General features: G+C 41.7%; 1 protein-coding gene across 6 annotated transcripts in view; it reads right to left on the bottom strand.

Annotated features, from left to right (window-relative positions):
• usp24 (ubiquitin specific peptidase 24) overlaps positions 1-13,649 on the bottom strand; it is a 37,350-nt gene that overhangs the window by 5,653 nt on the left and 18,048 nt on the right. For 5 of the 6 annotated variants that reach the window (XM_034081610.2, XM_034081613.2, XM_034081611.2 and 2 more), the window contains 24 exons: positions 12,406-12,628; positions 12,149-12,311; positions 11,663-11,824; positions 11,428-11,498; positions 11,163-11,323; positions 11,015-11,076; positions 10,687-10,878; positions 10,480-10,594; positions 10,230-10,374; positions 10,022-10,141; positions 9,806-9,931; positions 9,080-9,178; positions 8,900-8,982; positions 8,665-8,806; positions 8,459-8,578; positions 8,148-8,362; positions 6,809-6,933; positions 6,554-6,695; positions 6,270-6,420; positions 5,339-5,434; positions 4,751-4,854; positions 4,548-4,661; positions 2,870-3,077; positions 2,678-2,767 (listed from right to left, as the gene is read on the bottom strand). In XM_034081610.2, coding sequence (XP_033937501.1) covers positions 2,678-2,767; positions 2,870-3,077; positions 4,548-4,661; positions 4,751-4,854; positions 5,339-5,434; positions 6,270-6,420; positions 6,554-6,695; positions 6,809-6,933; positions 8,148-8,362; positions 8,459-8,578; positions 8,665-8,806; positions 8,900-8,982; positions 9,080-9,178; positions 9,806-9,931; positions 10,022-10,141; positions 10,230-10,374; positions 10,480-10,594; positions 10,687-10,878; positions 11,015-11,076; positions 11,163-11,323; positions 11,428-11,498; positions 11,663-11,824; positions 12,149-12,311; positions 12,406-12,628 — 3,229 coding nt within the window. The remainder of the gene's footprint in view (positions 1-2,677; positions 2,768-2,869; positions 3,078-4,547; positions 4,662-4,750; positions 4,855-5,338; positions 5,435-6,269; positions 6,421-6,553; positions 6,696-6,808; positions 6,934-8,147; positions 8,363-8,458; positions 8,579-8,664; positions 8,807-8,899; positions 8,983-9,079; positions 9,179-9,805; positions 9,932-10,021; positions 10,142-10,229; positions 10,375-10,479; positions 10,595-10,686; positions 10,879-11,014; positions 11,077-11,162; positions 11,324-11,427; positions 11,499-11,662; positions 11,825-12,148; positions 12,312-12,405; positions 12,629-13,649) is intronic. The other variant, XM_034081612.2, reaches the window with a different exon arrangement.

Here is a 13,649-nt window from a genome sequence, read left to right as displayed (position 1 = left end):
AAATGTGTGTTTCGTGATAGCATTCTACACGAGGATGAACAATTAAAGAAAAGAAAACTAAGTTTAATATTTCAAAATTAGTGACCTGTACGTAGACTGGGCCTCCCATATAACCTGGCTGAGCCAATATACAACAATCAGCCAAATAACTTTTCAATACATTATTGATTAATTGTTGGGGTACTTTTAGGTTAGTAGTGAACGCAAGTCAGAGGTACATGGTGTGCTTCTACTGCACAACAGTTCAGAGGTACATGGTGTACTTCTACTTCTCTACAGTTCAGAGGTACATGGTGTGCTTCTACTGCACAACAGTTCAGAGGTACATGGTGTACTTCTACTGCACAACAGTTCAGAGGTACATGGTGTACTTCTACTTCTCTACAGTTCAGAGGTACATGGTGTGCTTCTACTGCACAACAGTTCAGAGGTACATGGTGTACTTCTACTGCACAACAGTTCAGAGGTACATGGTGTACTTCTACTCCGCTACAGTTCAGAGGTACATGGTGTACTTCTACTGCACAACAGTTCAGAGGTACATGGTGTACTTCTACTCCACTACAGTTCAGAGGTACATGGTGTACTTTCCTCCATTCAAACTAGCTGCACCTTCACCAGCTTTGAGAACACTTTCATGATCAATCATTATAAAACACATCATATATATTATTCTGAAATGGACCAATCTGCACAACGACTACTTTTACTGTCTTTCACTATATTTAGATGAGAATACTTTTCTATTTTCACTTGAGGAACATTTTGAATGCAGGACTTATACTGTAACAGAGTATTCCTACACTCTGGTACTTCTACTAAGTACAAAATCTGAGTACTTCTACTTTTACTCAAGTACAAGATCTGAGTACTTCTACTTTTACTCAAGTACAAAATCTGAGTACTTCTACTTTTACTCAAGTACAAGATCTGAGTACTTCTACTTTTACACAAGTACAAGATCTGAGTACTTCTACTTTTACTCAAGTACAAGATCTGAGTACTTCTACTTTTACTAAGTACAATATCTGAGTACTTATAATTTCACTACAAGATCTGAGTACTTCTACTTTTACATTTCATTTCAATTTCATTTCAAACCTTTATTTAGACAGATAGGTCCCTTGAGATCATGGATCTCTTTTACAAGGGAGACCGGCATCAATTTAGTTCCACATACATTTAAATTTAAATGTACTCAAACAATATCTGAGTACTTCTACTTTTACTCAAGTACAAGATCTGAGTACTTCTACTTTTACTCAAACAATATCTGAGTACTTCTACTTTTACTCAAGTACAACATCTGAGTACTTATCCACCTCTGGTAGTGTATTAGCCTGAATTGTAGCCACAAAATCACGCAGAGCTACATAGAAATAGACTCACAATGGTAACAAGTGGAAAATAATATGTACAAATGTGTAGAATAATGATTTTAGGTAATGTTGACTACTCAAGACTCCTGACTTATACATCTCCAAAGGAAGACTGTGTTCATTCTACAAATGGGATTAAAGCAAAATGTAGTTTTAATTGTATAATACTTCAATTTTATATAAAAGACAGTTTGTTTTCATGTTTTCAAATAAACAAAGTATTGGCTTTCAGAATATTAAACTTGTTTCGGCAAATTCAGATGATAAATACAACTTTGAAGCTTCGGCATGATTACAAGCAGAGAACGGACTAATGTAACGTCACAGCAAGCATAACAACAGCCGGTGTTTCTTGTGAGTGTTTCCCCGGTACACACACGCAAAAATACACAAACACACTCGCGAGCTTCCCCGAGACCAGTAATGCAAACGAAAATGTGTCTTCGGGTCAATGTGACTGATTTCGATAGAGCAAGTCACATTTGGTTTAGGCACGAAACATACAGTAGAAATACATTGCTTTCAAAATCGCTCTGTGTCAAATCAATAGATTATATTTCGTGACTATAACACGAAATGCCGTGAGTGCTTCGTCCTCTGAACACCACAGGATGGCGACTGTAACGCACATATTAACATAGGTACGCTCCTCTGAAATGATTGTCCCCTGCAATTATTATTATCCCTCATGGAGTTCGCTATTCAGCTCGCTAACGTTAGCTTAAACAAACGTAACATGCAACGTTAGCCTAATCTAAAATGCTCTACTACGGCGTACCTTTCATGTGGCTCGTCAGCGCAGACTCTCGCATCGTTATTTGTTGCAAACTTTGCAGGAGGCTACTCGTGGGCTTGACCCTCGTCTTAGCCATGGCTTGCATTTGTCTTCTGCTAGCCAATGCTCGTTGAAACTGCAACCTCCTGGCACACAGTCATCTATCTCTCAGCAGAATGCCCAGGTCACAGTAACACAAACACTTGCAGGTCGCGCGCATAGCGCGGGAAGGCCGCAGCGGAGATGTTTTATGTAGAAGAGAAGCAATTCTTTTCTTTTAATCTAAAAGCGAACTATTCAGTCAGACAGCATTTTTTTGTAAAAGTAAAGCATTTACATTTTCAAGCACTTTATCTCAATTTCAAGCACCATTCCCAAAATTCAAGCACTTTCCCAACCTTGAAAACACCACGTCAAATTTCAAGCATTTTCAAGGATTTCAAGCACCCGTACGAACCCTGTAGTTAGTAGGGCTGTTGGTAATGACTGTCATTTTGTATATTTGTTCTTGCTTCAGTTGTACCTGGTTGTTTTGCCTGTTGGGTCCGAGCAGGAAGATGAGCATCCGGCGGTAAGCTGAGTGTTTCAACAACAGCTGACAAGGACCGCATCCCTGAGAGAGAACAGAAAGATAAAGCACAATGTCATTTAACTCAATGTGTCAGCACTGATAAAGACTGCAGACAAGTCAACTGATTTGTTGATGGTTTCTTACCCTCTGAGCAAAGTTACTGAAGAGACCAAAGTACTGAGCGCAGTTCTTCACATTCTCAGGAACGTCTTTGTCCAATAAGGAGAGCAGAGTGTCCATTAAGTTGTCCGCTCCCGGGTCTCCAAAGTGAAGTGAGCACTCCAGAGTCTTCTCAAGGATGGAGGCGAACACCACCCTCACCTCCCTCACACTGCACTCCAACAGACAGACCCTGAGGGGAAGATATAACAATACATAATCGGTGTTAATTAGTATGGAAAGTGGCCTTTTTATCCTGTGTATATTTATTTTTAAATCAGCTAATTTTACACCGTTGCAAATATTTGGCTACACTTATACTAGTAGTATTATTATTATTATTATTATTATTATTATTATTATATAAGGTAATCTATAGTCCATTGGTGGAAGTGTAGGATTGTTTGTTGACTTTGCTTGTTCCCAGAATCTTAATTTATTGAAAAAAGATAAATGTAATTATTTCCAAAAAAAACATGTGTTTTTATTTAATGAAACACAATGCTGTAATCCATATGTTGGGGCTTTTCGGGGGCCGGATGTACGGCTGTCCAAATGTTCGATGTGCAAAATCTAATAATGTACGAGGGCCATATGATCACCCATGCCTAAACGAAGAGGAGACAACACCTTTGATAACACACACCTTCCTCTGGGGCCAAATGTTTACATCACATAATACCAAGGGACTTTTTTTTGCCAATCAGCATCCAGTCAGTGAGCAACATGCACTCACATTTATAATATTCCCACTGTCAGCGCAAATGCAATACAAGCTTTAAAGACACTCTCAGGTGGTGTGTGTATTTGAACATACTATAGAGATTGAATGGACTTGTAAGTATGTTCTCGCTGCTTATGAGGGTGGAACAACGTGACCAAGGTCAGAGAGTTCAATGAGCATTGATTGGAGTGAGGGAGCAGCACTGTGAGCTGCCAAGTCTGGAGTATCGCATTTCTCAAGGACTGCTACAAACTGCTGCAGTGACTAAACCAAGGCACCCACAGGCACACGCATCTAAGCTTTATGTCGGGGCAACTGTCACTGCACTGTCTTTTAAGTTGCCGAGCTCAAATCTCGTCAGTTATACTTTTTTATTGTGATTCTAAAAGCTAAAAATTGCGGCGCAGGAGGACAGAAAACTGCACTTTGTATGCCCTTTTTCACTAAAACTGGCATTCAAAGCATTATAATGGGGTCGTAATTTGCAGTTTTACAGTGAATTCAATATAAAGTTGGAGGTTTGTGGGTGGGTGAATAACGCATATTATGGTAGGTTTGAAAGTGCAAATTGAACCTTTACAATAACTTGAAAATAGTGTTATTATGAAGCCAAAATGCATTGATTAATTCCACTAAACTGTTTTTATCTGACAAAAAATATTATGCTTCAATTCATTTTAAAAAAAAAGTCAGTGCACAAAGGAAGCCAGGGAGGTCTAGCAGTTAAATAAATTAAAAAAAAAAGTTTAAAAAAAAACAATGACTTCATAAAACATGAAAAAAGACACATTTCTCGAAAAACTCGAACGAATGCCTCTAATGTAAAAAAAGTACATTTGGTACAGTCCTAGTATTCTACGTGTGTGTGTGTATGTATGTATGTATGTATGTATGTATGTATGTGTGTATGTGTGTATGTGTGTGTCAACAAGCACCGACCTGGTGGTCTCTCGTCCCTCCGGCCCCACCAGGTACTGCGCCATCCACTGACAGGCTTCGCTGCTCTTAGTCAGCAACACCTCCACTGTGGCCATCCACTCCTCTGTGTCCACGCTGCAGGACACACATATTCAATCAAGGGGTTACATTGCTGCGTATGACAGATGTTCATTACGGCGGTGAGGCTGCATGTGGGTACATACCGGAGTTTCTTTTTGGTGTGCAGGTAGGTGTGAAACAGGAAGTGAACCGCCAGCTTAAGACTCTCTTTGGCCATGGGCTGGTAGTCCGCATGCTTCAGCTTCGTCTGTAACGCACACACAAACATGTAAGACACTGATTGCTGCAACTCAATTTTACTATAATAAACAGTTGTATAATTTAGTTATACTGCAAATAAATGATGATTTTCAATTTCCTTGGTACCAGTGTGGTCCCTTCTTAACAAGTCTCCACTCACAGTGTGTGGTTAATTAAAATTAAGTATTTATGGTGGACGAAAAAAACAAAAGAAACATACTATTCATGGCCTTAAAAATCTAACGATGTAAACACTTCGTAAGTAAGACGGTCAAAAAGTGACAGATATATGGTATGAGAAAGAAGATGTATGAGTTGCATTTACTTCAAGAAGAACTGCAAAAGGAGAAAACGTAAGATAATACTAATGACTAAAATGCTTGCTGTATAGATCAAGCTCCCTGTGGGGCTGGCTCTACTTTGCAAGTGTACACAAAAAGAAAATGAAACCCAAACAGTCGAAGCACATGACAAACACAAACGGTACATACTGCGTTGACGGAGGCCAGGGAGAGCGTGAAGTTGAAGTAGTCGCTGTTGTAGACGTCTCTGTTCTTCATGAACTTAAGATTCTCATCTCTCACCATCTGCACAAACAAACAGAGATTTTCAGTTTCCTCTCCAGCTAATTCTCCACCTATTACTAACAGAACAAATGTTAAAAGTCACCTATCATGCTATTTTTAGGCAATAGCATAGGTCTCAGATATATACAAATATATAAAAAACATGTCTATGAAGTGTTTTGCTCAAATTACCAAACAGATCACCCATTCTAGCCATGCCTCACATCCCTCTATTTCACTTCCTGTTTCAAAAGTGCTGATTTTATGTATAAAGCTTGTATAATTTTTTTTATCAAAATAAAAAAGGAGGAGTCTGAGCTCATGCGGGACCCGGCAGCTACTGTCTAAATACTGCCGTGATGAAACTAAATACTGCCGTGATGAAACGTCATATCAAGGATTATCTCTGAAACAGTCTGGAGCTCAAAGGCTTTCTCTCTTGCCGGTTATACCACAAGGTGAGTTCCTTTTTATTTCCTGCTTCTTCAAACACATGCTCTCCAGTATAGGTTAGCTCTGAGTGTTAGCGATGCTAATGTAAACATGCACCGACCATATTACGTCCACAACAGTCGGGCATTGTTTCTGATAGCGACGTTTCTGATTGGGCCGTGGGTGTAAAGCCAGCCTACATTTCAGATATTACGTCATATCGGACTCAAATCTGGATCAGCTCCGTTGTAGCCCCGTTATTAGAGATTTGGGTACGGAGGAAGAGAGAGGGTTTTATTTTCTGACGCTGCGTGAGTTCCCCGACACACCGGGGACACACATTTATGTAAAAGAGACATCAAAAAGTGCATTTTGCATGATAGGTCCCCTTTAAGACCTCTTTGATATATCTTGAGGCCTTTACCTGATAAATGCTGGCGGGCATCTTCTCTACAAACAGTCCCTTTTTCTCTCCCTTGCGGACCAGGCGGGTGAGGATGGTGAGGCGGTCGTTGTTGGCCCTGGGGGGTCGAGGAGAGGACTGTGGAGAAACATCAGGGGAGGACGGGGCAGAACTGGAAAATAAAGAGAAACAGGCAGGTTAGTACGAGGTTGTGCACTGGTGACATTTTCTGGGAATGTTCCTAATGCTGATTCTAAATATCGTAACTAATATATAAATGTTTTTTACGTGTGAGGTTCACTCACAGTGTAAGGTCCTCAGCCTCTTGCCTCATGATGCTGACTCTGCTTTTCTTGGGCAGGACGGGCGAGTTCTGGTCGCTGATCTTCTGATAGAACAACATGTAGGCGTTCCAGTATCTCCTCCGCACATCAGGGTATGGGTTAGCTGTAACACACACACAAAAACATCAAGGTGACTTGTGTGCCTCATGAGTTTAACAAATACATCATTTAGTGTCATCAGATTAATTTAGGTTAAGTGCTTTAGATGTCACTTACATTGGTCGTACACTTTGGGACGGTACTCTCCCCCAAAGCACTCATACTCCAAAGTTTCGTCATTCATATCGAACTCCTCCACCACGTTGTCGTTGAACTTGTACCAACGTCCACGAGCGCTGCCACTAAGAGATAAGGACCAATGAAGAGGATTTTCAATGGAGCATATGATATACCTGGTCAACACATTGTGTGATGTCCAGGTTCAGCCTCAACACACACAGATCTCTTGATATTGTCACTTTCACTCTTTTAGTGGAAGATTGTTTGTCTTTTGTCTTTTTTTATGCAAGTTTATTGTTTATTAGACTGATGAAGTTGCCTGGGAAATAAGATTTTCATTGCAAACTACTACGCTGTAACTGTTGCACATATAACAACAAAACCTTTCAACTTAAATTGGAATCTACTGACTTCAATGATAACAGAATTTGAAAGGAGCTCTACAACAAGTCTCAATGACTGCATATTTGGAAAGACATCAGCGTCCTTATTACAAACTCTCTTTGTCGTAGTATTACGCGGGGATAGGAACAAACGGGTGAGCGAGAGCAGGGCTGCCAGATATTAGCTCCTGCGGTCCCTTTATGTTCCAACGCTCCAGTGAGCAACCCTGCCTTCCAGAGCCAGACATCTGGAGATGCTTACCCACTAAACCAGAACAGCCCACACAAAGTCTGATCCTGCATTCATGTGCCCTAAGGAGGTCCCCTACAATGTGCCTGGAAAACTGATGCAACAGACTAATGAGCTCAGCTAATCACTGGTTAGGTGAATCTTTAGTAAAGTAGGAATAGGAGCTGGAAAATACAAACGGGGAACTTCGCAGCCTGTAACTCTGACAAGCAAATCATACAATACATGTGTTTGATTTTCAGAATATTTAGATTATTAATGTATAATATAAGCCAATTAAATGAGGGAGAAGTGAAGGAACCTCTGACTCCACTCAGGAAAAGCAATGGAACTCAATCCCATCTACAATCAGAGACCAGACTACATTTAGTTTATTTAAATCCCAATTCAAAACCTGGTTAGTGAGGAGTTACAACACTGACACAATTGTGCACCTTACAACCCCCTGTCCGTCTACACTGCCGGTGTTTTAGCATTTTGTTTTGTTTTATTGTTATGTTTATTTATTAATATTTCTAGTACTGCATGTTTTTATTTGATTATATTTACTTGTTTAAAATGAAATGTGTCTTTAGGTTGACTTACAAAATCTGTCCAGGGACTACAGATGAAAAATAGCCTCTTGACTAACTGGCACATTTACAGAAATGTTGATTAATGTGCACTGTGCCTGTTAAATAAATAAAAAGACAGTGTCTCTTACCGTCTATCTTTAATGAAGGAGTAATAGTGACCGGCATGTGCCTGACCGCTGTGGACGACAACTCCCACGAGTTCGTAGTTCTCAGAAATCGTGACTTTCTTTCGGGGTGACCCTCCTGAGGTCCCGTCGCCTCGACTCTCGCTGGCCTCTCCGCTGCAGTCCTGACGGGCCATCCCAGAGACGGTGTACGGCTCCATGTTCAACACCCAGGGGAACTGTGCACCAATAACACAGGATTGTTTACATTATTTCTGGGATTTGAGTTGCTTTAAGCACAGCATCTTAGTGACGTGAGATTTGAGGCTTCGTACCCTGATCTGCTCATCGTATTTGATGGAGCGTCCACTCTCCCAGTCGAAGCCGAAGCGCATGAGGTGGATGCAGAGAACGCTGGGCAGGGATTTGATACATGTCCTCTTCACTGTGGTCCTCTGTGCGGATGAACAAATGCAAACATCGTAGATACGCATGATATCAGTGAGGTTGAACAAAAGCATATGTGGAGCACTATACACACCTTCTCCTTGCATTTCTCACAGTAGTAGGCGTTGCTGCCCTCCAGCACCTCTCCTCTGACAAACTGGTCCAAAGAGATCTCTAAGCTTTGACAAGACGTCACTCCGAGGTTCAAAGCCATGAATGTTTCTTCACGCTCGTATCTGCAGGAAAATATCAAAAAGGTCAAACCTCACCGATGTGTGTCTCAAAATAAAAGAAGTTTTGCATTTTGATGAACAAATATTCTTGCTCACCGATGAGGACAGTCTTTGCAAATCTTTTGGTCAGAGAAGATTCCTTGAAATGTGTTTTTGAAGATCTGCTCCCGACCCATTTTCTGGTGGATAGGAGACTCATTGTTAATAACATAATCATAACTAATTAGGAACCTCGCTATTGTTTTTTTCATTTGCTGTAATGGGCATGGGTTTTACCTTGAGATGTTCGTCAAGCTGATCCACCAGGCTAGTGAAGAACTCGTAAGCATCCTGCTGCTCTCGTACATACAACTCCTTGTTCCACATCTTGAAGATCTGAAAAAGGCAAAACCCATTTGCAGTTAGATAATAGTCAATGGTTTTGTGATTTATTATACTCTTATTGCTGGGAGGGACATATACGAGGTATAGTCAATCATAAACCTTCGGGCCGGAGGTTAGTTGTCCCAAAGAGAAGAACGAAGCGGTGTAAAAACTGTTTTATCCCAGCAGCTATTGCACACATTAACGCATCATAGGAGTGTCACACAGATGGCTATTTTTATTTATTTATTTAATAATAATAATAATTTTGAATGTCCATGTTTGTACTAGTGTTTTCCTTCCTAAAATATTTTGAGATTTGGTTGAGCAGGGTATACTTGTACTTTTTACTAGTCCCTTTATTAGAGATGAGTCTGTTGTTTGTGTTTGTTTTTAGTGTCAGGATGGATCCCTTGTCTTTTTCTCTGCAAACAAAATCTACCTACGGGTACAAATAAATAACCTGAACCTGAACACGGCTCAGTTCTCAATAAGATAAACCCACTTATAGCTGAATGCAAATAATGGTCAATGTTTCTTCCCCATGTAAATAGATTTCGACTTTGCACTTTCCCACATATGTGCAGCTACACTTGAGGTTGACGGGGTGAGTGCACGACAATCTGAAGTGTCTCTTACCTTCCAGAAGTTCTCGGGTATGTAGTACTGCAGTTTGCTCTCCATCAAGTGGCCAAACAAAGACTGGACCTGGTAGAAGACACTCTCCTCCGGCTGATCTGTGTCTTCCTCGATGGACAGGAAAGCCTTTAAACCAAGCAGACACATTCAGTATTATTAGATCCAGTGTGTGGAAGTCAAAGAGCAGAATACAGAGGATAAAGAGCACATGTGTACCTCTGCTAGACCCGGCTGCATGTAGAGCTGCTGAAACACAGCGTTCATGTAACATGTGGCGCCGCCGTTCTTCAACCCAACGAACCCGGACACTGAGCGGCTCTCTACTGGAGGGAGGTACTGAGAGAGAGAGGCACAAGGAGTTCAATTCATCTCTTATCAAAAAATATGCACCGAAAAGTATCATTGTAATCAACTGGTGTGTTACATCAAACTCCTTGCAGAGGGAAGGATCAGACTGGTGGTGCATGGTCATGAGCTCTTTGACGATCAGGCGGAGGTTTGAGAGCGAGCTGTCTGCGAGCATCACCAGAACCTCGTAGGCCGCCAGTCTGCTGCTGGCTGTGCTGCACCTGAACACACCACAAACATGACAAAAGGTTAATGTTTTCAGTGTTTTTTCCATTGCTCCAAAAGATGAATAAAATAATGTATTATAATGTATATAATGTATATACTTTGGGTGGAAGTCGTGGCTGGGGGCCGGGGAGGGGGTGGGGTTTGAACTGTTGATGATGATGCGCGAGGCTCGAAACAGGAAGTCATCCAACAACTGCTGAATCAGAGATTGACCTAAAGAAAAGAGACAAATCACATATTACTGTTCTCAATTTCATAATCTTCCAGAAAGTGTTGAACGGGTTCTGATATTCATCTGTGCTCACCGAGATGCTCCTTATCGTTGCCGCAGAGGGAGAGCAGGGTCTTGATGAGACGGAGGTGTCCTGCCAGGAGGATGTTGTCCGCCTCGCTGGTCTCCATCTCAGAGCTCCAACTAGGCTCAAAGTTGTCCAGCCAGGAGATCTCGTCCTCCAGCATGGTGGCTGCGCTCACTTTTAACACCTCCATCTCTGAGGCTGGAGGAGGCAGAGAGGGACAGAGGAAGGAAGACAGAGATTGTATGATACACTGATCTTTAGTCGTTTAAACGGGAGGCTATAACCTCTGCGTTTGATCGATAAAAGTGGCCAAAAAGGAAATTGAAAGGCTTACTGGTTAGGTCATCCAGAAGCTGACATCTTAGGTCAAAGTACTCAGTGCATTGGGACAGCAACCTAAGAAGAAAAGACCACATAAGTACACATAAGACCTCTGCTGAAGTTTCGGGGATTTATGTTTTGAGTGTTTCTTGCTTGATTACCTCTGGTTGACGCCTCTCATAATAGACGTAGGACTCCATAACGGCAGCTGAGCAGTGAGAACGACTGAGATCAGGAACAGGTTGGGCTTCTGGACTTCGGCGAAGGCTGAGGTGTCGGTCTGGCTCAGAGTGTAGAGCTGATCACAAGCTACCCGGCGGATCTGATAGAGAAAGGAAAAGTGAGCACAAGTGTAAACACACACTGCAGTGTTACGGATATATTTATTCTTTGCTGGCTATTTAAGGAAAGGAGGGTGTTGTTTACCTCTCCACTGGGAGATCCCAGCAAAACATCAATAATGAAATCATTGACAGAGGGAAGGTTGTAAAAAGAACCTGAAGAGAGAAAAAACCAACAGAGGATTTAGTGTTATTGTAGAAGTTTGGCAAACACGGCAACTTCTTAAACGACAGTACTATTCCACTGGACTTGCGGCAATGTAAAGCTATTATCAAAAGAAAAGGCTTGTGGTGTATTCAAGTCTCTAAATGAGACTTACATAGCTGCTGACAGCGTAACTGCAGACAGGTGACCAGCAGGGACAGAGCCTCGCGGGCGATGATGGTGTCTTTAACTGAGACACACTGCTGTCTCACACATATCCCTGCATGCAACGCTGTTGGCGGGGTCTCCCCTTCACTGCTGGAGCTGCAGTTACTTCCTGCAAACAGACAAAGAAAAGAAAGAAAGAGACTTATTATCTTTAGCTTTTGTTTGTGACTTAACGGGAATGCTTGTTGTGCAGGAAAAATTACAAAACCTAATGACTGTAAACATCTAGTTGACACCACAACAATTCATCATCTTATATGACAAAGCACATTTGAGATAGAAACAAGAGCTACACAGTTATAGGGTTCCTTTATCCTACAACACAGGATTGAAAAACAAGATGAGAGTTGTAGTCCCTTTATGCTTCAAAAGAAAAAAACCTAAAAATACAAAAAAGGACATCCAATCACATTGGAATGCTGCTTTCTGTCACCTGTACTGCTGACTCTGGTGCGGACTCCCTGCGGCAGAAGGGAGCTGTGGGTCTCTCTGATTGGCTGCGGGCTGCCGACCAGGTCCAATCGGCCGGCTGCAGCTGCCCAGGTCAGACGCATGAAACAGGCCACAGTGGAAGTGAAGTCACCCACCTCCATGGTCTGGAAAAGAGAACATTAAATATGTAAATGTTAACGAGATCAATGTGGGTGCTTAATGAATGGTGTGTTTGTCATGGTAACGAGTGTGTTTCACCTGAATAGCTACACGAGCGGCCGGTACGATCTCCTCCACTCTGATGGAGGAGCGCTCAGAGAGCGACATCTGTCGGTACGAAGACTTCTCTGGAGTTCCACAGAGAGACAGCTGTCGCCCGGCCCGTCCAGCGTTACGAAACGGACGAGATGACAGCGACTCGCCATCTCTGATGACATCATCATCCAGCGCTGCAGGCATGCTCTGCCCAACCAGAAGAAACCTGCAAACAAAGACAGATAAGTATAAAGCCTGAGTCAGTATGTGGCCATGAACTCAGATAATGAGGACAATTACGAGGTGAGTTTGGCAGATCTGCTCTTCGCTATCAGAGCAAGAAGCTCAGTATCAAGTTATATAAGCTGCTGTAGCTTATAATCAAACCAATTATGCACCCATGCAGGAATTCATTCTCAATGCCGTGACATCTTGTGGATAGTTGTGCTGCCTTAATGATATTGTCATTGTTGTACAGTAAAGTATTCATTTTCTCTAGAGGGGAATATTTGTTTTCTGCCCAGGGACAAGAGATGTAAGTAAGCTCTACGCTAACTCTGGTAAGATACAAAGCTATGCACTTTGTCTTAAATCAAAACGTATAGCCCAGTGTGTGTCAGGGTTTCCTCTAGGATTTTTTATTGCCGGTCAAATGTCCGGAAAGAATGAATTTTACCGGACAAATTCGAAACTTACCGGTCATGTTTCAATAATAATAATAAAAAGAATTGTGTAGCAGAGTTTCCGTTGGCAGGTAATTACCGCACTATGACCGGATATGCTGTTTAAAACTCAGTTAATGGCTCAATTTTATATTGCTTCAGTTTATAAATCGTAAAAGATCGAAAAGTTCAGATTCATTTTTCAAAAAATGATTCCACAAACAACAAAATGATTACATTCAAACAAACTACTTATAGTAGATGAACTACATTATTCAAAAGTAACTTTGAATAATTCTCTCTCTCTCTCTAAACAGTGGGCGGAGCTTCAGGTGATCAGAGCTGCGTGTCTCAGTCAGACTCCGCAACTGATCTGATCCCTCTCTCGCGTCCGGTTACACTTCACTCGCGTTTATGTCCATATCGATCAGTTCCAGCTCTCCTGATCGGCCTTTATAGAGAGCACCGATCAAACTATTAAGAGTGAATATCGGCCGGTAATGATCGGCGGCCAATCGATCGGAGCATCCCTAATTATTACCGGACATTTTGACCGGCAGGTTTTGAATTTACCGTTTTTTAATA

Source organism: Pseudochaenichthys georgianus, chromosome 4, assembly GCF_902827115.2.
Source record: "Pseudochaenichthys georgianus chromosome 4, fPseGeo1.2, whole genome shotgun sequence".
NCBI lineage: Eukaryota > Metazoa > Chordata > Actinopteri > Perciformes > Channichthyidae > Pseudochaenichthys > Pseudochaenichthys georgianus.
The sequence above is the reverse complement of the archived record's forward strand: the minus strand, read 5'-3'. Positions and strand labels throughout refer to the sequence as shown.